Raw genomic sequence first — 21,209 nt, forward strand, 5'->3', positions numbered from 1 at the left:
CTCTCTTGCTCTCTGTAAAAAAATCAATAAAATATATTTTAAAAAAAAATTTATATATATATAAATGTTCTGCAATTACGCCCCCCAAGTTCTAGTTTTCATCATACCTTTAACAGAAAAGTACACAAAATAATTTAAAAGTCCGCCGTCTTCCTCATCATTGTCTTCCACATCTGATTGGTGAAATGAAGTAACAAACTTCGCTGCAAATTCTATTACCCTCTCCACGACAGGTTCACGTTTATAGACCACCATCGCATATTTAAGGTAATGAACGAACTCCTCGTGAAACATTGCTTTATCCATCTGAAACACAAACGAAACCTTCACAAACTGCACAGATAAAATACTTGTTTTACCAGCATTACTCTAAGAATGCTGAATGCATTAGCCATAACGCAGACAAACTAAAGTCATTTAGAAAACTGAATTATCCAAACCATCAAAAGGGAAATAAAATTTGCATAAATTTCTCTCCTGAGATATTAATTTCTCCTGGAGGGGGGGGGCATGAATTCTGACAATGAAAGGATTCTTTTTTTTCCCCTCAACATCCTTTCATTCTCAATATGCCTGGGTACCAGTTTAGTAAAAGTATGCTTCATGAACTCAAGATCACCAGTGGCTTTAATACTTCGTCATACTTAGCCTTTCTGTTGCACAGAAACTTCCTTTTGCTATAACTTTCACACCTGTCTCCTATCTTCAACTCGTATTATACGGACTTACAATGTTTCTTGGACGCCAGAATACTTGATTTCCCCGAAATTCATGGTCCTAGTCTTTTCACGGCTCCATTCAAAACAAACAGTGTTTACGTTTACAGGAAGAGCCAGGTCCTGATAATTAACTCGCTCTTTGGTGATTTGACTCCATTTAACCACGGGGAGGGGTGAGAACGGGTGGGCTGACGGCCGGCGGTGTGGACCACAGCTCGGATCCACCCAACACTGTGCCAGGTCGCCTCGGTGCCCATAAACGTTTCTCTCCGAGTTCAGCGCCTCCAAAGGATAACGGTCCGCACCGGAGGCCGCTGGGGGGGGAGGGGGGAGGGGGGCGGGGGGCGGCGACCTCCCGCAGGTCGGGAGGTTGGAGGAGGCTGGGTCGGAAGTGCGCCGAGTCCGGAGGCTTACGGGAGGGCTAGGGGCAGCGGCCGCCAGGGGGGCCTCGGGGTCGGGCGCGCTTACCGTGCGGTAGGTGCGGCTCAGCGCCACCACCAGCTTCGCCTGGTTCTGGTGCGGCTGCTGCGCCAGCTGGAAGGCCTCCTTAATGGGCAGCAGCCTCTTCTCGGCCCCCATGGTGGCGGACTCCGCGAGGACAAGTCCTGTCAGCGCTCGGCTGCAGCTCGACCCACGGAACACAAGCCGAACTCACAGAGTCCTCTCTGACTCCCTTCTGCGGGCCTCGGAGCTCGCAGGGCGCGATTACCGCCCGAGCGTTTAAATAACTCCCGCGGGAGAGGCTATTATCGCGAGACTGCCGAGACCGGGGCGGGAAGACCACCCACCTCCAACATTGCGGTTTGGGCGCATGCGCCAAGGGTTTGTCCAGCCGTTGTCGGGTAGGAAGTGGCGTTTCTAAGAAGAGGCGGGGCGAAGGCTCGCCCGGAAGTAGTACCGGACGGAGAGGGCGAGTCGAGTGGCGGCGCTGGGCTTAGCCTGGACGTGCGGCAGGGCGTGAGGCGAAGAAAAGAAACTTCTCCCTGGGTGAGAACGGGGAATCCAGCGGAAGGGGAGCAGGGCAGCCTGGGAGGAGGGGTTCGTTTGGAGCTCGTAGAGAAGGGAAAGAGAGCGGGTGCTGAGGGCAGGGCCGCGGCCTGGCTGCTGCCGCGGAGGGAGACGTTGCGGGTCGGCCGAGGCCACCGTCCCGAGGTCTCCAGATGGAGGCGGCCGCTGTCTTTGTCAGCCCGGGGCCTGGGCTGGTGGAAGGTCTGCGAAGGAGGGGAGCAGGCGGGGCCCCTCCGCGCAGAGAGGCACTCTTCAGTGTGGATACAGCCTGCTCTAGTGTGCCTCCTTTCGAGGCCTCGGTAACAGGTGCGGGACGACCGTGTGCTCAACGGAGAACGGACTGACACCAAAGTTCACAGGGGAGTCAAGGTGAAGAAATGTGGAGTGCTGCCTTCAGGGGGAACTAAGCCTTTCAACTTTTTTTTTAATGGAATTAATTATGTCAGACCAGAGTGAGCATCTCAGTACTCACAGCCATCTAAAGAAATAGATTACAGCCCGGCCTCGACCTATGAACCAGGAGATCAGGGTTCCATTTGGGTCAGGGCACATGCCCAGGTTGCCGGCTCAATCCACAGTAGGGGGCGTGAAGGAAACAGCCAGTCAGTGATTCTCTCCCTCTCCTCCCTCCCTCTCTGAAATCAATGAAAAATATATGTGTGTGTGTGTGTGTGTGTGTGTGTGTGTGTGTGTGTGTAGATTACAGGCTCGTATATCTTTTTTCCTATTGAATCACCTTCCCTCCCTAGCGTAACGGATTTTCTCAATTCACTTAATTTTTATGTATTAATAATAGATAATACATCTCTGAATAAATATACTCGATTGTTTTGTGTTCTAATATGAAAAGTCAAGTTTTTAATTTCCTTTTTTCAATCAGTATTGTTTTTGAGGGAGGATTATTCATGTTGGTATTTTCATAATAATAACTTACATCTGTGGACCTTTATGTGCCAGACACTGGTTTGAGCACTTTACTGTCAGAGCCAGTTGTAATGAATTTTCTGAATTCACTGTTAATTTTTATATATTTAATAATTTATAAATACATCTCTGAATAAGTATACTCTATTGTTCCCATGTTCTAATATGAATATTCAAATATACAATTTCCCTTTTTCAATCAGTACCGTTTTTTGAGGTTTACGCATATTGATATTTTCCTAATAACTTATATCTGTGGACACTTAGGTGCCAGACACGGGTGTGAGCACTTTACTTCATTTAATCTTTACAAACAACCCCTGTGAAGTAACTTATCTTCTTTTAAGATGAGGAAACTGAGGCACAGGTTGCTATAGTATTGCTATAGTTATATAAATATGCCATAATTTATTCACCCATTCTCTTCATATTCCTAATTCCTTAAACATTTTAGGTATTCAAAGTAATTAATGTGAAAGCCTTTGGGTTGCCCATAATTTCAAAATGATCAAGATGTCTACGTTCTGACAAAGCATCCTACATAATAAAATGGTAATATGTAAATTACCATCACTCCGCTACGCCCACAATTGGGCCAGCAGGGGGCGGGACTCAGGGTGGCCGGGGTAGCTGATTGGGCCAGCAGGACGCTGAGCTCGCGGCGCCAGTGGCGCCGAGAGCTCAGCCTCTGTGCCATGGCTGCGCCGGAGGCTTTCGAAAGGCCTGGTGCACCAGCGGATAGACAGCCAGCTCCCCCGCGGTCAAAAGCCAAAGCAGGGGAGCTGGCTGTCTGTCTGCTCCGGCAGCCTCTGCTGCGCCGGAGGCTTTCGGAAGGCCTGGTGCACCAGCGGACAGCCAGCCCGCTGGTGCACCAGGTGCATGATTAAATCATGCACTGGGCCTCTAGTTTTTAATAAGTTAGAGAAAACGTGTGGAGGCCTCAGAATGCATGGAAGATACTGATAACATTATGAACTCACTGTAGCTCAAATGTAGACTGCCCAGACAGCTGTGGTGAAAGAAGCCTAGAAAGGGCATTCACTTTTTAACCAAATATACCTACAACGTTTCAACATGTTAACATAAATAATTAATGAGATAATTTTTTTTCTGCTAAGTCTGAAATTGGGCATTATTGTACACTAACCACATTTCAGATGCTCAGTAGACACCTAAAGGGAGTGAATACAGTATCGGATAGTACAGAACTATTCTTACTTTGAGAACCTCTATATGTACCATTTGTTTTTTATGTAAAGTCAATCAACTGGTAAACTAACTAACTAGAACAAACTAATATTTGGAGGCATTTTCTTCTTTTATGGCCTTTACTTGCTCAGCTCTCTTCATGCTTTGGGTGCCTGCTACCTTCGTAGCTTTGTTTCAAGTTTCTAACAATATTATTTCCTTTACTGTGTTTTAGTTGGCTATCTCGCCACAAATGAGAAATGACTTTATTTGTTGTTAATCCTCACCCGAGGATATTTTTCCATTGATTTTTAAAGAGAGTGGGAGGGAGGAGGCGAGACAGAGAGAAACATCAGTGTGCGAGAGACACATCAATGGCTTGTCTCCCAACCAGGGCTGGGAACAAGGCTGCAACCAAGGTACTTGTCCTTGACCGGAATTGAACCTGGGACCATTCAGTCTGAGGGACCATTCAGTCCGCTGGTGTACACTTATCCCCTGAGCCAAACTAGCTAGGGCAACTTCATACAATTTTGTCAGTTACCAAAGAATGAGGCATCTGGCCACCAGACGTCCGCCTAACTATATTTTATTTATTTTATTTTATTTTTAGGATTAATAACATTTTTGGTACTTTTTGAACATTATAATCTGGAAAAGTTTTTTTTTAATATATTTTATTGATTTTTTTACAGAGAGGAAGGGAGAGGGATAGAGAGCTAGAAACCGATGAGAGAGAAACATCGACCAGCTGCCTCCTGCACACCCCCTACTGGGGATGTGCCCGCAACCAATGTACGTGCCCTTGACCGGAATCGAACCTGGGACCTTTCAGTCCGCAGACCGACGCTCTATCCACTGAGCCAAACCGGTTTCGGCTGGAAAAGTTTTTAAAAGATAATATACTGCAAAATGAAAAGGTAACCTTTGCAGTGGGACAAAATATTTGCAAACCATTTATTTCAAAGGGGGTTAACATCCAAAATATATAAGGAACTCATACAACTCAATATTAAAAAAAAAAAATTATAATGGGAGCAAAAGATCCGAATAGACATTTTTCCAAAAAAGATGTATTAATGGCCAACAGGTATTTGAAATGTTCAGCATCACTATCAGGCAAATGCAAATTAAAACTACAATAGGATAATACCTGGCACCTGTTAGGATGGCTATTATCAAAAAGTCAAAAGAAAACTGTTGGCAAAGATGTGTGGGGAAAGGAAACTTTATACCTGTTGGTGGGAATGTAAATTGGTACAGCCGTTATAGAAAACGGTATGAAAGTTCCTCAAAATTAACAATAGAACAAGCATGTGATCCAGCAATCTCACGTGTGGGTATATGTTGAAAGGAAATATAGTCACTATCTCAAAGATATATTTGCACTCCCACATTTATTGCAGCATTAGTCACAGTAGCTAATATGTGGGAACAGCCTAAGTGTCCATCAATGGATGCATGGATAAAGATGTGACATACATGCAATGGAATATGCAGTCTTTTAAAAAGAAGGAAATCCTGCAATTTTCAAAAACATGGGTCATTTGGGAGTACATTTTGCTAAATGAAATAATGCAAACACAAAAAGACAAATACTGCATGATCCCACTACATGTGGAATCTAAAAAAGTCAAAGTCTTAACAGTAGAATGGAAGTTACCAGTAGCTGGAAGGTGGAGGGAATGTAGAGATCCTGGTCAGAGGGCACAGACTTTCAGTGATAAGTAAGTTCTGGAGATTTAATGTACAGCATGGTAACTATAGTTAATAGTATGTATACTTGAAACTTGAGAAGGGTAGATCTCAAGTGTTCTCACCACCCACAAAAAATGGTAACTGAGGTGATAATGTTAATTAGTTTGTGGTAATTGTAGTGAATACATATATCAAAATATCACATCATACATGTTCAAATATCTCATTTGTCAATTATACTTGAATAAAGCTGGTAAACCAAAAAAAAAAAAAAAAAAAGATGCTGCATTACAATTTAAACACCATATTTTCACTGTCTTGAAGCTTAGCCTATTTCTTGAATTTTACTTTTTTGCTATGGGGGAAAAGAACAAATAATAGCAACTTTGGGAATAAATCTTTTCCTGTCCTTGGGAAACTTAGTTGAAGAAATAACAGAACTAAAGAATTTGTATGGTAAGGCTGTTTAGTTCCAAAATTACAGAAAACACATTCTTTAAAGGTAAATTATACATGAGCATATATAAAATAGGTGTGGTAATTCAGTTTTGATATGGGAAAACTTCACATGGGATATAAAAAAAACAGTAATGGGTTCATTCTAGAATTTACATATGCCTGCAAAACGACTTTGTCTTATTTCTACTTGAGTGAGCCTTTTACAGCATGTTTTGAGTAATACAGTAACTGAAATGTACTCGATCTTGCAGATGGAATTTGGTTGAAAGAAAAATAATAAAAATGTAAGAGGACAGAAGAATTAAAAGCGAACAGCTTCTCCTGTCTCAATAAAATAAAGATTTACGGTATGTTTTGAATTTTCTTTTTCAGATTGAACTAGGTAATAATATTATAAACTTAAAACTATTTGCTTTGTTTCTCTTAAAGATGAAATTATAAGCAATTCCTTTTATATTGCTTTAGTAGCATCATCTTTATTGATCTTGCTTTAAAAAACTGTTTAATGTGTCTTTGACCAACATATTACCAAGTCAGTTAAGTATAATTTGGGAATTTTTAGCTCCCTCAAATAAAAATAGAACACATTTGTATAATTACAGCAGGCCTTCATCATTCCCTCATCAATTTTTTCAAAAAGCTTGCTAAGTCCCTAATATGTGCCAGACACTGATGGGTTCTGAATTAGATAAATAGAATGTATAGAAGACAGAGAAATATTTTTTAGAGGACTAATACTGACATGAAGCCATACTATATGACCTTATTACTACAACTCAGTGTGTATTTGAAACTAGAGATGCTTGCTGACTCATTTTTAAAATCACTCCTACAGAATGGCATAAATGGGATTTGCTATTTTGGATTTTGCTTTTTCCATTTAGAGCTATGTTTTTAGTCTAGTCATTTGCAATGTATACTTCTAATGTGCTTTCACCACATTTTACCTAGCCACTCCTCCAGTGATGGAAACCTAGAACGCTTCTAATTCTTTACCATCAAAGATGTAGCATCAGAATGCATGTTGGTCTTAAGAGAATTCCTTTGCTTTATTTACCCAAGAGTAGAATTGCTAGATGGTGAGGTGTGCAAATAGTTTGGCTAAGTAGTGCTGCCAATTGCTCTTCAGAAAGGTTCTCCCAGTCTATAATTGTTGGTTTCTAAAGGGGTTCCTTTGGTCTCCTCACTAACACTGACATTGTCCAGCTTTCTAATTTTTTGCCAAGCTAATGGAATAATGTGGTATCCCTTTACTCAGATGGCTAATAGCTTGTGGCTTTTCCCTTCTGTAAATTGGATATTTTTGTCCTTTGCCCATTTCTTTACTGAGGCTGCTACTTCTTATTGTTGATTTGTGAACTTTGTTCTTAATGTCTTTAGTTCAGTCAAGAAATAATTAATTTTGATGTGATCGAATTCATCTTTTTTTTTGACCTTGTAATTTACCTTGTGAAAGGTATTTCTGTAATGCATTTTCTAGTTAGTATTACTGGTATAGAAGTTAAGAGTGCCCTGGGTTCAAATTCTGACTATCAGTAGATGTGTGACCTTGGCCAAGTAGCTTAAGCCTTGTGTAAATGGGGACAATGAAAGTACCTATCTTATAGGGTTTGTAGGAGATTTTAAAACGAGTTAACATTTAAGCAGTTTCTAGAATAGTACCTAGCAAATAATAAGTGCTATATAAATAAATTAATGACTATTCAATACCTGGTTAATCTCAGATCCAGAAACTTTGTTGAGCTCTTAATTAGCTTTAATTATTTACATGTTAGTCTTTTTTATAACTTATTATAACACTAGAGGCCCAGTGCATGATTAAATCATGCACGTGTAGGGTCCCCTAGGCCTAACCTGCCATCCAGGCTATATCTGCTGCCCCGCAAAGCCTAGCACGCTCCGCGGACACTGCTAGCAGCCTGCTCCCCGTTTTTGATGGCAGGGGGTCCACTGGTGCCGGAGCGGGCACACAGCTCCCTGCTTTCGATCGCGGGGGAGCTTGGTGTCTGTCCTCTGGTGCACCAGGCCTTTCAGAGGCCTCTGAAAGGCCTGGTGCCGGAGCGGACAGGCACCCAGCTCACCCGCTTTTGATGGTCCGCAGCGGGTCGTGGGCTCGCTGCCCCAGAGGCCCCTTCTGTGCCGCAGCACAGCCATGGTGCAGACGGCCCAATCAGCCACCCCGAGTCCCGCCCCTCCGCACCTCCTGGCCAATCGTGGGCATGGCGAAGGTACGGTCAATTTGCATATTTGTCTATTATTAGGTAGGATTGTTTAGAACTTTTGGTTCTTAGTCATTATCAATCATCATCCTTATCTAATTTCATTTTTTTTAACAGAATATATCTAAAGTTTCTCATTTAGGATATTTGCTGGAAGATTTTGGTAAATAACCTTTACCAAGTTGAGAAAGTAACTTTTGCTAGTTTGGTAAGAATGTTTTACTTTGTTTTTTAAAGCATTAATAGGTGTTGATCAGGAACTAACAAAGATTAAATATCCACAGTTGATAAATTCATCTGTTGTTTATTTGCTTTATTGACTCATTTTAGAAATTTTTCTAAGCTGGTATATTCTTTTCCTTGGATAAGCTGATTATAACATATTTTTCTTTTCTTTGATACACTTTTAGTCTTGTTGGGTGATATTTGGAATTTTTGCAAGTGAAACGAGCCTATACTTATTTGGTTTATATCTAGATTTGGAATTAATATTTTATTATCCTCATTAAAGGAGTTAGTCGGTTTATTACACATTTTTCTTTTTTTATGGAACAACTTATGTAAAATAGATATGAATCTTCTAGGAAGTTGTGGGACTCAGTTATAAAACCATAGGGTCTTGATATTTTAATAGGTAGTGTTTACCTTTTTTTAATACTTACTAATCTATTCTATTGAAGTTATCTCTTTCTTCCTGTATGAATTTCAATGTTTTATGTTCTTCTGGAATTTAGCCATTTCATTTAGAATTTCCTATTTTAGCATGTTTGTCCTGTGGGTTTTTTTAGTCTTTGTTATTTTTAAACCTTTTTGATAAGTCTCACCAGTTTTGTTTTTATTTCATATTTTCAGAAAATATTTTAGTTTTATCAGTCTTCATTACTGTTTTATATACTAATTTCATTCTTGCCTTTATTATTTCTTTCCTGCCTTATTTTGCTATTGCTCTTTTGTATTATCTTGAATTGAATTCTTAACTTGTGGGTCTTTATTTTATTTTTTAAGCTTGTGGATATTTAAATTTCCTTGTTTTCTCATCAGTGTATTCAAAGCTATGCATTTCTTTTATGTACTTGTTTGGCCATGTCCCATAAATTATGCCTTGCAGGTAGTCTAATATTATTATTCGGTGTTAATATTTTTAATAATCTTTATACTTTCCATTTTAATCCCTGAATCATTTATGTCTCAGCATAGGATTATTTTTTCTTTTTAATTTATCTTTGTTATTGAAAGTATTACAGATGTCCCTTTTGTGGTGGTTTTTTCCCATTGACCTCTACCCCGAACCCGCCCTTCCCAGGGGATTACTTTTAAGTAACACTTAATACCTACTTTTATTGCATTGTGGTCAGAGATTTAGTCTGAATGAAATGGCCCTAGTTATACTTTATAACCTTATGCGTGATCTCTTTGTGTGTGTGGTATTGTTCTGTTTACTCATGTAATACTCAAAATATATTAATATTTTAACTGTTTTTCATGCTTTTTGTATCCCTGCTTATATTTTCCCCTTCAGTTCTATCAGTGGTTATTTGAGAAAATTTGAGTATGTGTTTTCAGGTGAATATATGATAAGAACAGCAAATCCTCAAATAACATCGAATAACATTGTTTCATTCAGGGTCACTTCCATCTCTGTCCCTTATAAATTTTGGCTTAAAATCTTTTTGTTATTGTTGTTGTATGTTAAAATTGCTATCTTTTTTCATCATTTTTTTTCTTTTACCTTTCTATGTTGTTTTTTGTTGTTTTTGTTTGCTTTAAGATGTCTTTTGTTAACGACATATTATTGAATCTTGTTTTGTTTTTTTAATTCAGTCTGAGTATCTGCCTTTTAATTGTGAGCTTAACCTGTTTACATTCAGTGTAATTCCTATTGTATTAAGATTTATACCTGACATCTTCAACTACCTGTAGAGTGGGGTCATATGACCACCACCTCTGGGTCCCACCAAAAGTCCTAATATCTAGCAGCTCTACAAGCAGGACACAAGTCTCTTAAAACTAATCCCACCAAGCATATCTAAAGGTAAAAAAGATATAAATAAAATAGTTTTTATAGCTCTCTACTTGGAGTTTGGGATCTGCTTTGTGGAAGTAATTTTCTGGGCTAGAACTGCATATGTAAAAACAAACTGGCCCAGATATGTACCAACAAAGGATTAAAATGGGCCCAGGCTCTCCTTCCCAATTTTATGATTTTAGGAGCCATTCCCAACAGGAAAATCTGCCTAAGCCTATGAAATAGAGATGGGAAAGTCAAGAAGATTACTTGTTCAGCATCCATGTTCTTGGATATTCATAGATAGACAATAATGTTACCTAGTGCTTTCAGGCTTTAGTATCATGTGTCTAGTCTTCTCATTTACAGGTTAAGGCTACCTTTCCAGATAGTCCAACAGCCAAGTCACCATTTTCCAAGGGCATTTGCACCACTTATGGAAAACGTCGGATCCGTGCACACCAGATGTCCTTGACAACTCATCCCACCATCCCCTGCACAACATTTGCTGCACCAGCAGACTATGAAGCCAACCACTGAGCTTCTTTTCATTACCAAGTAGATATAATATCCCTGACAACAAAACAGAGGACACAAGTGTCTCTTCACAGCATCACGGCCAGTTGAGACCACGCTAAGAAAATCAGCTTGCCTATATGAAGACTCCTTCTCTTCTTGGGTAGCCAGGATTTAAAGGAGAGACTCTGACCTGTGCCGCTGGTAAGTGACTAACTTTTACACCTGAACTGGTCCTGAGAACCGAGATGTCTTCTTTGTAAGTGAAGACTATACAACATAATCTCGAAGAACTGCATAGTGGTGCAAGCCAGAGGCATACTGTGTGTGTAATGGACTCAGAAACAGGCAAGTTAATCTTGTTGAAAGGATTTTTCATCTTTTGTTCTATTTGCCAGTGTTAGTGTTTTGCTGTCTTCAATTGTTACCTTTTTCTGGTTCCTTCTTTTCTATTCTTATGGGTCCCAGAAACCCCTCTCCTGGTCCCTTATCAGAATCAGAAAGTGAGGAAGAAGAAAACGCTAACTACCTAAATGAGAGTTCTGGGGAAGAGTGGGATTCCTCTGAAGAAGAGGACCCTGTGGTGCCCAACCTGACACCTCTGGAGAGTCTTGCCTGGCAGGTTAAGTGCCTTTTAAAATATTCAACTACATGGAGACCTTTAAATCCTAATTCCTGGTTATATCATGCTAAACTCTTAGATCCAAGCACACCGGTCCATATACTTCGAGAGATAGGTCTAAGACTCTCCCATTGCTCCCATTGTGTACCCAAACTGGAACCAATTCCTGAGTGGCCACCTCTGGCTTCTTGTGGAGTCCCACCTTTTCAAAAGCCGCTGACAAGTCCCAGCCGGCTTTCCAGAGATCACGCCACTCTAAATGGAGCACTGCAATTTGCCACCAAACAGTTAAGCCGAACCTTGAGTAGAGCCACTCCCATCCCTGAATTCCTAAAACAGATCCCTAATTCATGTGTTTCTGGTTGTTGCTGTGGCTGGTTAACTAAAACAGTTAAGGAAACAACCCGCACTGAACCCATCAACACCACTTACTCTTACACTGACTTCCAAAAGGCAGTTAACAAACTCCTAACTGCATCACTGTAAAGATTCACCATTTGCTCTGGTATCTCCTATGTTTCTGATTGAGAAAGTAATACAAGTTACACAGCCCAGAGCTGAGAAAGGAAAGCCTTCTCAACCAAACTGCCCTGTCCTGACAAGCTGAATATCTAAGAGGCCCATCAATCAACTACAGAAAACATGCTTTGTGAGCACTCACTTTGATAGACCCTGTGGATAAAACAAGAACTTCATAGAGAATTCGTCAAAAGGAACAGTGTTGCAAAAAATAAATTGGCTATTCTCCACCTTCAGTTCTCCCCCCCAACTTACTCTGCCTAACTGAATAGACTCTAACTCTAGGTATCTAATGACTAATGGGAAGGACAGGGCAGGCAACTCTTTTCTTACCCAGCCTTCACAGCAGCCATTGTGGAAAGGGGGAGGTTAGCTACTCCCAATAGTACCTTCCTAAGCATGCTCTTCTCTGACATTCATTTTTAGGGAGGTAGTTAAAATTGAGTAATTTGACAAAAAAGAAAATGGTGGGAATATGATTTATCTCACAGCTTTTATATGGATAGGGCTGCATATGGCATTAAACAGGCACCTGTTCTATAAGGAATATATTTCCTGCATCTTGGCACCCAGACTTTAGTCAAGAGGAAATGAAATACATTCCAAAAGACCAAAGAGAAAGGATTATTAAGAGAGCATTTATGTTTTCTATACTAACTGCTAGTGGATTAAAGTATTTCAGTCTGTATGTTTCCTGGTACAGCACTTAATGCACTTTCCCATCCATTGCAAACTTTCCAGGATCGCTTCTAAATGTAAAGAACCTTAGTATGGAAAGTCAGCCTAATATAACCTGAAGTTAGAGTTTTTTAGTATCATTGTTTTCCTACATAGATTAGCTTTAGATCTATCTGAACAAGGAAGTATATGTACTCTTGTAAATGGGTCTTGCAGTGTTTATTTAGATGAGTCAAAATGTAGAAGTCAACATAAATAAAATGCATGAGACCGTTAGATCTTTTCACACCATAAAGACTGAAACCTGTCTATGATCCTGGTTGACGGCATCTAAAGGATTCAGAAAATAGATTGTTAAAGATTTATCTTATACCCCCTTATTTTAGTTTTGCTTTTTCCTATTCTCCATAACTAAGTGCTGTCTACAATGTGGCATCAAAACCTTAAAGCATTAAAAGAATCACAAATTCTATAAATGTGTAGCAACTTTAGGAGAGAGAAGGATGTTTATAACCTAATGGGTATTTCTGCTGAGCCTTAGTTGTCTTAAAGAAAAAAAGGATGGGATTGTAACTGGTAGAAAAAATGTTTGTTGGTAGAAAATGATTGAACTGAACCCGTATCACACTGTTAGTGTAACTGAATGTATCAGAAACTGTTCCTATGTAGATGTTTTCTGTGAAACTGATTTTTTAAATGTTCCAACCTGTTTTTTTAAGGGGAGATGGGAAAGATAGGGAAATCAAAAAATTAAAATATGTTGTTTATGTAACTATAATATGTTCCTTTTTCTCTGTGTGTGTGTGTTGTGTGTGTGCGTGTATGTGTAAAAATGGCTTGCTCATAAACCCATTTTTGCTATTCACTTCTAAGGGAAGCCTTTCCCCAACTTTGCAGCTGAATAAACCAACAGCTTTGTACATGCTGAACAGAGTATGGTCATTTATTCTCAACAAATGCAATAGATCCTGCTGTGCTTAAGGCATATTCAACATTCACCAAGTGCTAAGTAAAATCAGTAGATGTAGTGTCTATGTCTATACAGTGTCTCTGATAGGAGGTGACTTGGCAACTCTAGGAAAGAAACATACTTGAAGAAGATAATGTGAGATGTCAAGACCCACATTTGAACCCATTTGTTTGCACATTAAGTAATCCCAGGTTGCACAAAAGGATAGGCACCTGAATAAGCCTTAATCCTTCACTTCTTTGTGTGTGTCGTGGATGTGGGGGTAGGGGTGAATTTACCACTTTCATACTTAACCTACATGGGCCTTTGGTCAAGTACAGTCACCATAATTAGGACAAAGAAGGGCACATTTATTCTCTGTAGAAATACTTATCAAAGGACTAAGGAAACAGGATTTCTAAACAACCAATGGACATTAATGTTAAAGGTATTCTCTCACAGAACAGATAAGCCGCCTCCTTTTTGTTGACGTCCAGATACCTTGAGCCCAGAAGACCACATCATGTATTTTAAACCCATCAGCTTCCTAAGAAAAAAACATCAATGCATTGCAGGAGGAGGACAGATGTTAGGTCAGCTTCGGGGGGTTATCCTCCAGAGTTCCTATCACAGCTATCTACCTAAAAAACTGCTCTGATGAAAACAGTGTTAATATTAGAGTAGATTGTTAGAGCAATTTATGGACCTTAGAAGTCACTTGGGTTATTTTTTTATTGATACATAAATACTTTATTATTTTTTATTGTCTTTATTGTTGAAAGTATTACATATGTCTCCTTTTTCCCCCATTGACCCCTTCTAGCCCACCCCAGGCCTTCACCACACTTGTCTGTGTCCGTGGGTTATACATATATGCATAATGTATATGGGGCAGCCTATTAGTTTTAAATAACTCTAGTTAGAAATTTAGTCATTTATCTAATAATGTTAGGGATTATAATCCAGATACGGGGAGTGCAAAATTAAATAAGATACTATATACATAAAAGATTAATTTTAAAATATATTGACCCAAGATAAATTATCCCAAATCTTTTGGCTATTGATACTATTTCTGTTCTCTGATCATATTAAACTAGAGGCCCAGTGCATGAAATTCATGCACGGAGGGGGGCTGTCCCTCAACCCAGCCTGCACCCTCTCCAATCTGGGACCCCTTGAGGGATGTCCAACTGCCCGTTTAGGCCTGATCCCTGGGATCGGGCCTAAACGGGTATTCGGACATCCCTTTCACAATCCAGGACTGCTGGCTCCCAACTGCTCGCCTGCCTGCCTTCCTGATTGCCCCTAACCGCTTCTGCCTGCCAGCCTGATCACCCTCTAACCACTCCGCTGCCAGCCTGATTGATGTCTAACTGCTCCCCTGCCAGCCTGTTTGCCCTCCCTTGCAGGCCTGGTCCCTCCCAGCTGCCCTCCCCTGGTGGCCATCTTGTGGTGGCCATCTTGTGTCCACATGGGGGCAGGATCTTTGACCACATGGGGGCAGCCATATTGTGTGTTGGAGTGATGGTCAATCTGCATATTACTCTTTTATTAGATAGGATAGAGGCCTGGTACAGGGGTGGGGGCCAGCTGGTTTGCCCTGAAGGGTGTCCCGGATCAGGGTGGGGGTTCCCTTGGGCTGTGGGGCGGCCTGGGTGAAGGGCCTGTGGTGGTTAGCAGGCCGGCCACGTCCCCTGGCGACCCAAGTGGAGGCCCTGGTATCTGGGATTTATGTATCTTCTACAATTGAAACTTTGTAGCCTGGAGCGGAGCCAAGCCTCCTGCTCGCTCCGTGGCCGGCAGCCATTTCTCTTGGGATTGATATACCTTCTATAATTGAAACTTTGTAGCCTGGAGCGGGGGCCTAGGCCAGCCAGGGCTGCAGAAGCTTTGCTTCCTCCATTACCGGGGGAAACCCTTGCCTCCTACTCTTTCCAGCTCCGTAGCTGCCACCATTTCTGTTTGGATTTGTTTACCTTCTATAATTGAAACTTTGTAGCCTTGAGTGGAGGCTTAGGCCGGTAAGGGCAGGCAGAAAGCTTGTCTTCCTCTGTTGCCGGGGAAACCCAAGCCTCCCTCCTGCTCTCTGTGGCTGTAGCCATCATGGTTGGGTTTATTTGCATATTTGCTCCTGATTGGCTGATGGACGTGGCTTGTGGGTGTAGCAGAGTTAGGGTCAATTTGCATATTACTCTTTTATTAGGTAGGATAAGCTTAATCCTTATACTGGCCCTTAAATATCTTAGTGTAGGGCAGCCGTACAAATGTATAAATTCATGTGGAAGGTACACTCCAACAATTAAGCCCCACAAAGGAAAATCAGCAAGGATATCAAGTAAATAGATATTTTACACAGATTTAAGTTGTGTATGCTAAGTTCACAAGACAATGGCATACAAAGGACAGGCCAGAAGTATTTTGCTCATATGGCTGGGATATCTATATATAGAAAGAGAGAGATCCAGAAAGTGGGTAACTTCTGACTTCATGAGACAACTTTGTGCAAGCCACCAGCATATGAGTCCACCAATGAGCAATATCCATTAGCCTGAGGGAAAATTGAGGGAGCTATACTAGGTGATAAACTACTAGGTATTTCTTCTGTGTCGACTTGCTGTTATCAAAAGGGAAATCTGTTATTTCTGCCATTTTAAACAAAGTTAATGGCTTTGTGTATGAGTGACCATTGTATACAGTCTCCCATGTTCTTTCGACTGGTGGCAGCTCTGGGATTATATAAAAGTTTTTGAAGTGAACCAAGAAAATGGAAGGAAAAGGGTACCACAATGACCTGACACTTGCTAGCTACTCAGCACCTGTGCTGTGAGAGCGGTGACAAATTCTTTTCGGTGAGACATGGGAAAGGATTGCCTGATTTTTAAAGTGGTGTGGGAGGCAGATGGTACAGAGTTGGTGCTTACAAAGAGAGTCAGGTGTTAAAATGTTATCAACAGTTGAGGGTTGAATTATAAAACAGTTGACTAGCGTTTGGGCAATTTACTAGTATTTGGGAAGACATAGATGACCCTAATACATGACATGAAAATCCCTGGGATCATTTGGAAAGTGATGCCCTATTCCCTGGAGTAGGACATAGCAATCATCTAGGACAGTGGTCGGCAAACTCATTAGTCAACAGAGCCAAATATCAACAGTACAACGATTGAAATTTCTTTTGAGAGCCAAGTTTTTAAAACTTAAACTTCTTCTAACGCCACTTCTTCAAAATAGACTCGCCCAGGCCGTGGTATTTTGTGGAAGAGCCACACTCAAAGGGCCAAAGAGCCGCATGTGGCTCGCAAGCCGCGGTTTGCCGACCTCTGATCTAGGAGACTCGGGATCCTGATCAGCCAAGCAAGATTAAAACTGAGTTTTCTAGTATACACAGAAAATCCAAACTGGCATCGTGTCCAATTAGATTTCAACAGAAACCAGATGGAAGAGTCCTACAGTTTGTAAATTAAGGATCTGGTAATGTCTTCGTATGTGGGGGAAATTAGGTTAGCTGCTAAACCCTTGATCAATGTTACCTTTCCAGACATAGCTTCAGCTGTGGAACCTGATGCTCCAATATATCAACTAGTGTTTTACAATGTATTGATTAGAACATGGGAGACTGTCCATTAGGGAGGGGCAACCTCCTTTGGAAGGTCCCCAGACAATTGGAACACTCCAGGGGTATGGCCATGTTCCATCAAAAAAGACCCTGGATCGGCTTTATGATTGCACCCTGAGCAAGCAGAATGACTTGGTAAGGTGGCAAGGGTTCTGATGACACCATTTAGAGGCCAATCACAAGCCAGAGAATTAAATTTCTGTATAAACTGAAAGCATTAATGCACAGCCTATGCATTCTGTGAGTACTTAACCGCAAAGTGGGTTATATGGTGTTGGCCCTGGCTACCTGCCTGGAAGTAATGTGGAATTTCCCAGTGACTTGAATGCTTTGGTTCAGATCCCAATTTCCTTCTGTGAATACGGGCTTTTCTTCTTTTTTAATGTTGGTCATGCCTGGTTATGACACGTTATTTCTTTAAATGTGTTGGGTTGACAGGTTTAGCAAATAAAGATGCAAGACACCCAAATAAATTTCAATTTTAGATAAACAGTGAAATATGGGATATACTAGAAAAAAAGTGATTTTTCTGAGATTTAAATTTAACTAGCAGCACTATACATGTACTCATAGCATTGATACAGCTTGGGTTGTAGTCATGTAGTTGTTCCCACAGAACAGAATGGTTCTGCCCAAGTATTACTTTTTAATTCTATTACTTGATAAGTAGCACAGTTCTGGCAGCTCTTCTTCATTTCAGGAAAGGTCCACAAATTTGGATCACCTATCTCTTCCTTCCAGAGCCCCCAAAAGACAAGGATTAGAAGCACAAAGTACCCTGGAAGGTGAGTTTGAGGAGCAGAGTTGGAAGCAAGGGGATTATTTGAAAAGTTTATTTGTGCCCTCCTTTTGTAGCCAGGTGACTATACCTCTTTCTAGCCAAAGATTGGAGGCTTATTTCTGGAGAAACTGAACCAAAGTTCCAGTAAGACTAAGAACTGAGACCTGGGGGAGAGTGGTAGTGAGATACTATCCTGAAAACAGGATGAGAGAATGTCTGTATTCTGAACATTATGATCCATCAGTCCCTGTTGTCCACCAGCTACATAATCTGGCAGCCAGGCTTATACCCAGCCCTGTCCACCCAATCCAGAAAGATGAACAATTAAAAAAAAAAAACACACCCAGCTGGCCACTTGATTATTTGTTGCAGTGAAATCCTGCTCATTCAGACACGGCTTTCAGTCACTTGAACTCACCATGAACTGATAGCTAAGAATCATTAGACATTTGAGGATACCTTCAACAATGAAAGATGAGAACCAAAACAAAAGAACCTGGGGGGGAAAACGGGAAATAGTGCAGGGAACATAAAACTCCCAAAGAAGCTATAATATTCTCAGAAACTTAGGAGAATATATTGCATCCATGAAATAACAGGATGTTATAAAAAAAAAAAAAGAATCAGAAAATAAAAGTATTGGGAAAAATAAGGAAGCCAAAATTAAACATTCAGTAGATGTGTTGGAAGATAAGTTGAAGAAATTTCTGAAAGTAGAATAAAAAGACAGATGAAAAATAGGAAAATAAGATCGGAATGGGATGCATCATCTGATTAATAAGAGCCTCAAAATGAGAGAACAGAGAAAGGAAGTGAAGAGAGAAAAAAAGATTTCCCAAAACAGGACATGAGTCTCCTAAACTAACAGGATCTACTGATTGCCCGTCACAATGAACTAAAAAATACAAAAGCACATCATGATATTTCAGGATCCCAGGGTTAAAAGATCCTAAAGGTTTCCCAAGGGGGAAAACAAGGTTTACAGAAAAGGGTATTTTCAGAATGGCATTTGGACTTTTTGGTAGCAACACTGGATGTTAGACAACTATGAAAGCAAGGCCTTCAAATTTAAAAATTCTGATCTAGAATTCTATATCCAGCCAATCCAACCAAGTATGGGGCTAAAATAAAGGTCAGACTTGCATGGTCTCAAAATTTTACCTTACCATGTACCCTTTCTTAGGAGGCTACTGGAGGATGTGCTTCACCAAAACAAAGGAGTAATCTAAGTAAGAAGGCGTGGGATCCTGAAAACATAAGATCTCACAAAGGAATACAACGAAGGAAAAATCCCAGGATGACTACTGTGTCAAGTAAGTAGGATAGGGGTTTCAGGAAGTAGGTCTCTAGAAAACTTGGGACAAAGTGAGTATATGGAAAATGTAGAAAAGAATGAGACAGATATTGGGAAATTAGGGGAAAAGAAGATAATTACATAGAAAACTAGGTTAGTAATAAAATGAGACAATTAGAAGTATACCAAATACACATTTTTGGATGAGTGTCACTGTATCACAAAAGTAAGTCTGAAATTTTTATTTTTTAAATGTAATTATTACAGTTTTAGTAGTAAGACTTAGTAGACACTTTAAAATACAGATGTAGTGTTGTGAGCAAATTGATCCTCAGGCATCATACAACACAATTGCAAAAGGTCCTCACTTTCCAATAAGGTGTGCACTGCAGAAATTTTTTTCAGAAAATATTATTTAATAATTTATTTTGTAAAAGAAACTGTCCCTTGCTTAGGCAAGTCTCAAAAATTTTTATTTATAAAAATGATCCAGCCCTAACTGGTTTGGCTCAGTGGATAGAGCGTCGGCTTGCGGACTGAAGGGTCCCAGGTTCGATTCCAGTCAAGGGCGTGTACCTTGGAGGCAGCTGATCGATGTTTCTCTCCCATTGATGTTTCTAACTCTCTATCCCTCTCCCTTCCTCTCTGTAAAAAATCAATAAAATATATATTTTTTAAAAAGATCTATAATCTACAGCAGTCATTTCAACAAGTTTTTCATTTCAATTTTACCTTTGTGGGCTCAAAAGCATAATGAATTATCTCTGACTTTAAAAATAATAATTTGAAATTTTGTGATTTTTTATCTTCCATACTATTTTTGCCATCAAAATATAGTTAAATCCAGTGACAGATTCATAATATATTCCTATGTAGCACTTTAGATATTTTCCTATGAGTTTTATGTTTGAGGTTTTTTTCTATACTTTGTTTATATTATTACTAGAGGCCCGGTGCACGAAATTCATGCACTCAGGAAGAGGGACCTCATGGGTGCATGAGCGGGGCTGGGAAAGGATGTGGGAGATTGGCCAGCCAGGGAGGGACCACAGGAGGGCTCCAGGGCGTGTCCAGCCTGTCTCGCTCAGTCCCAATCAGCCAGATCCCAGCAGCAAGCTAACCTACTGGTTGGAGCATCTGCCCCTGGTGCTCAGTGCACGTCATAGCGAGTGGTTGTGCAGTCTTAGCATATCATTAGCATATTATGCCTTGATTTGTTGAACAAACAACCGGATACTTAGCATATTAGGCTTTTATTATATACTAGAGGCCCGATGCACGAAAATTCATGCAAGAGTAGGCCTTCCTTCCCCCGGCTGCCGAGACCCAGGCTGCTGGCACCGGCTTTCCTCCGGCACCTGGGATCTGGGCTTCCCTCCTCTGGCCACCAGCAGGCACATGGGACCCAGGCTTGCTTCCCCAGGCTACCCGCAGGCATCCGGGACTGGGGCTGGGTTTCCCCTGGCCCCGGCTTCATCAGGAAGGACATCCGGAATGATGTCCAGAAGACAGCTGGTCTAATTAGCATATTACCCTTTTATTATTACAGAGGCTTATGTATTCTTGGAATAAATTTTTATTTAATTGCACATGATTGTGTGGTGATGTTTTTTTCTTTGTCATCAAATCCATTAAGGAGCCCTAGATGGTTGGCTCAGTGGATAGAGCGTCAGCCCGCAGACTGAAGAGTCCCGGGTTTGATTTCGATCAAGGACATGTACCTCGGTTGCAGATTCCCTGGCCCTGGTTGGGGTGGGTGCAGGAGGCAACTAATCTTTCTCACATCGATGTTTCTCTCCTCTCTCTCTCTCCCTTCTACTCTCTCTAAAAAAATCAATGGAAAAATATCCTCAGGTGAGAATTAACAACAACAAAAATCCATTAAGGAAACCATGCCAGACCAATTTGTCCATCTGCCCTTTTTTTAAAGTAAGGAATAATAAATCTACAGTGAAGTACATGAAGTACGCTAATCCTAAGTGTACATGATGGCTTTTCACATATGGATACA

The 21,209-nt window shown here is 40.7% G+C and overlaps 3 protein-coding genes across 8 annotated transcripts in view; 1 reads left to right on the top strand and 2 right to left on the bottom strand.

Moving 5' to 3' along the window:
- Positions 1-1,057, bottom strand: part of NCAPG (non-SMC condensin I complex subunit G) — a 69,234-nt gene extending 68,177 nt beyond the window's left edge. Inside the window, exon 1 of the mRNA XM_079767007.1 lies at positions 730-1,057. The gene's annotated coding sequence lies outside the window, so the exon portion shown is untranslated. The remainder of the gene's footprint in view (positions 1-729) is intronic.
- LOC307095568 (condensin complex subunit 3-like) lies at positions 76-1,370 on the bottom strand (the record flags this gene model as incomplete). The annotated part of the gene is made up of 2 exons (XM_079764884.1): positions 1,188-1,370; positions 76-306 (listed from the first exon to the last, which is right to left on the bottom strand). Exons 1-2 carry the CDS (start codon positions 1,296-1,298, stop codon positions 76-78), a joined length of 342 nt encoding a protein of 113 aa, XP_079621010.1. The 5' UTR covers positions 1,299-1,370.
- A 211-nt stretch (positions 1,371-1,581) lies between these two features.
- DCAF16 (DDB1 and CUL4 associated factor 16) lies at positions 1,582-20,727 on the top strand. 6 transcript variants are annotated; one of them, XR_013813343.1, is made up of 4 exons: positions 1,582-1,706; positions 6,248-6,343; positions 10,590-10,940; positions 19,088-20,727. XR_013813343.1 is itself a non-coding variant. In XM_079767146.1 (4 exons), the coding sequence occupies exon 4, from the start codon at positions 11,194-11,196 to the stop codon at positions 11,842-11,844; it is 651 nt and encodes a 216-aa protein (XP_079623272.1). In that variant the 5' UTR covers positions 1,582-1,706; positions 6,248-6,343; positions 8,098-8,224; positions 10,590-11,193; the 3' UTR covers positions 11,845-13,480. The 6 variants fall into 6 exon arrangements, 5 of the variants coding, with proteins under 5 accessions (XP_079623272.1, XP_079623273.1, XP_079623271.1 ...); XM_079767146.1 differs by lacking the exon at positions 19,088-20,727 and adding an exon at positions 8,098-8,224 and having other exon boundaries at positions 10,590-13,480; XM_079767147.1 differs by lacking the exon at positions 19,088-20,727 and adding an exon at positions 8,333-8,423 and having other exon boundaries at positions 10,590-13,480.
- The last annotated feature ends 482 nt before the right edge of the window (positions 20,728-21,209 follow it).

The sequence above is a fragment of the Cnephaeus nilssonii genome (assembly GCF_951640355.1).
Source record: "Cnephaeus nilssonii genome assembly, chromosome: 1".
Classification (NCBI taxonomy): domain Eukaryota; kingdom Metazoa; phylum Chordata; class Mammalia; order Chiroptera; family Vespertilionidae; genus Cnephaeus; species Cnephaeus nilssonii.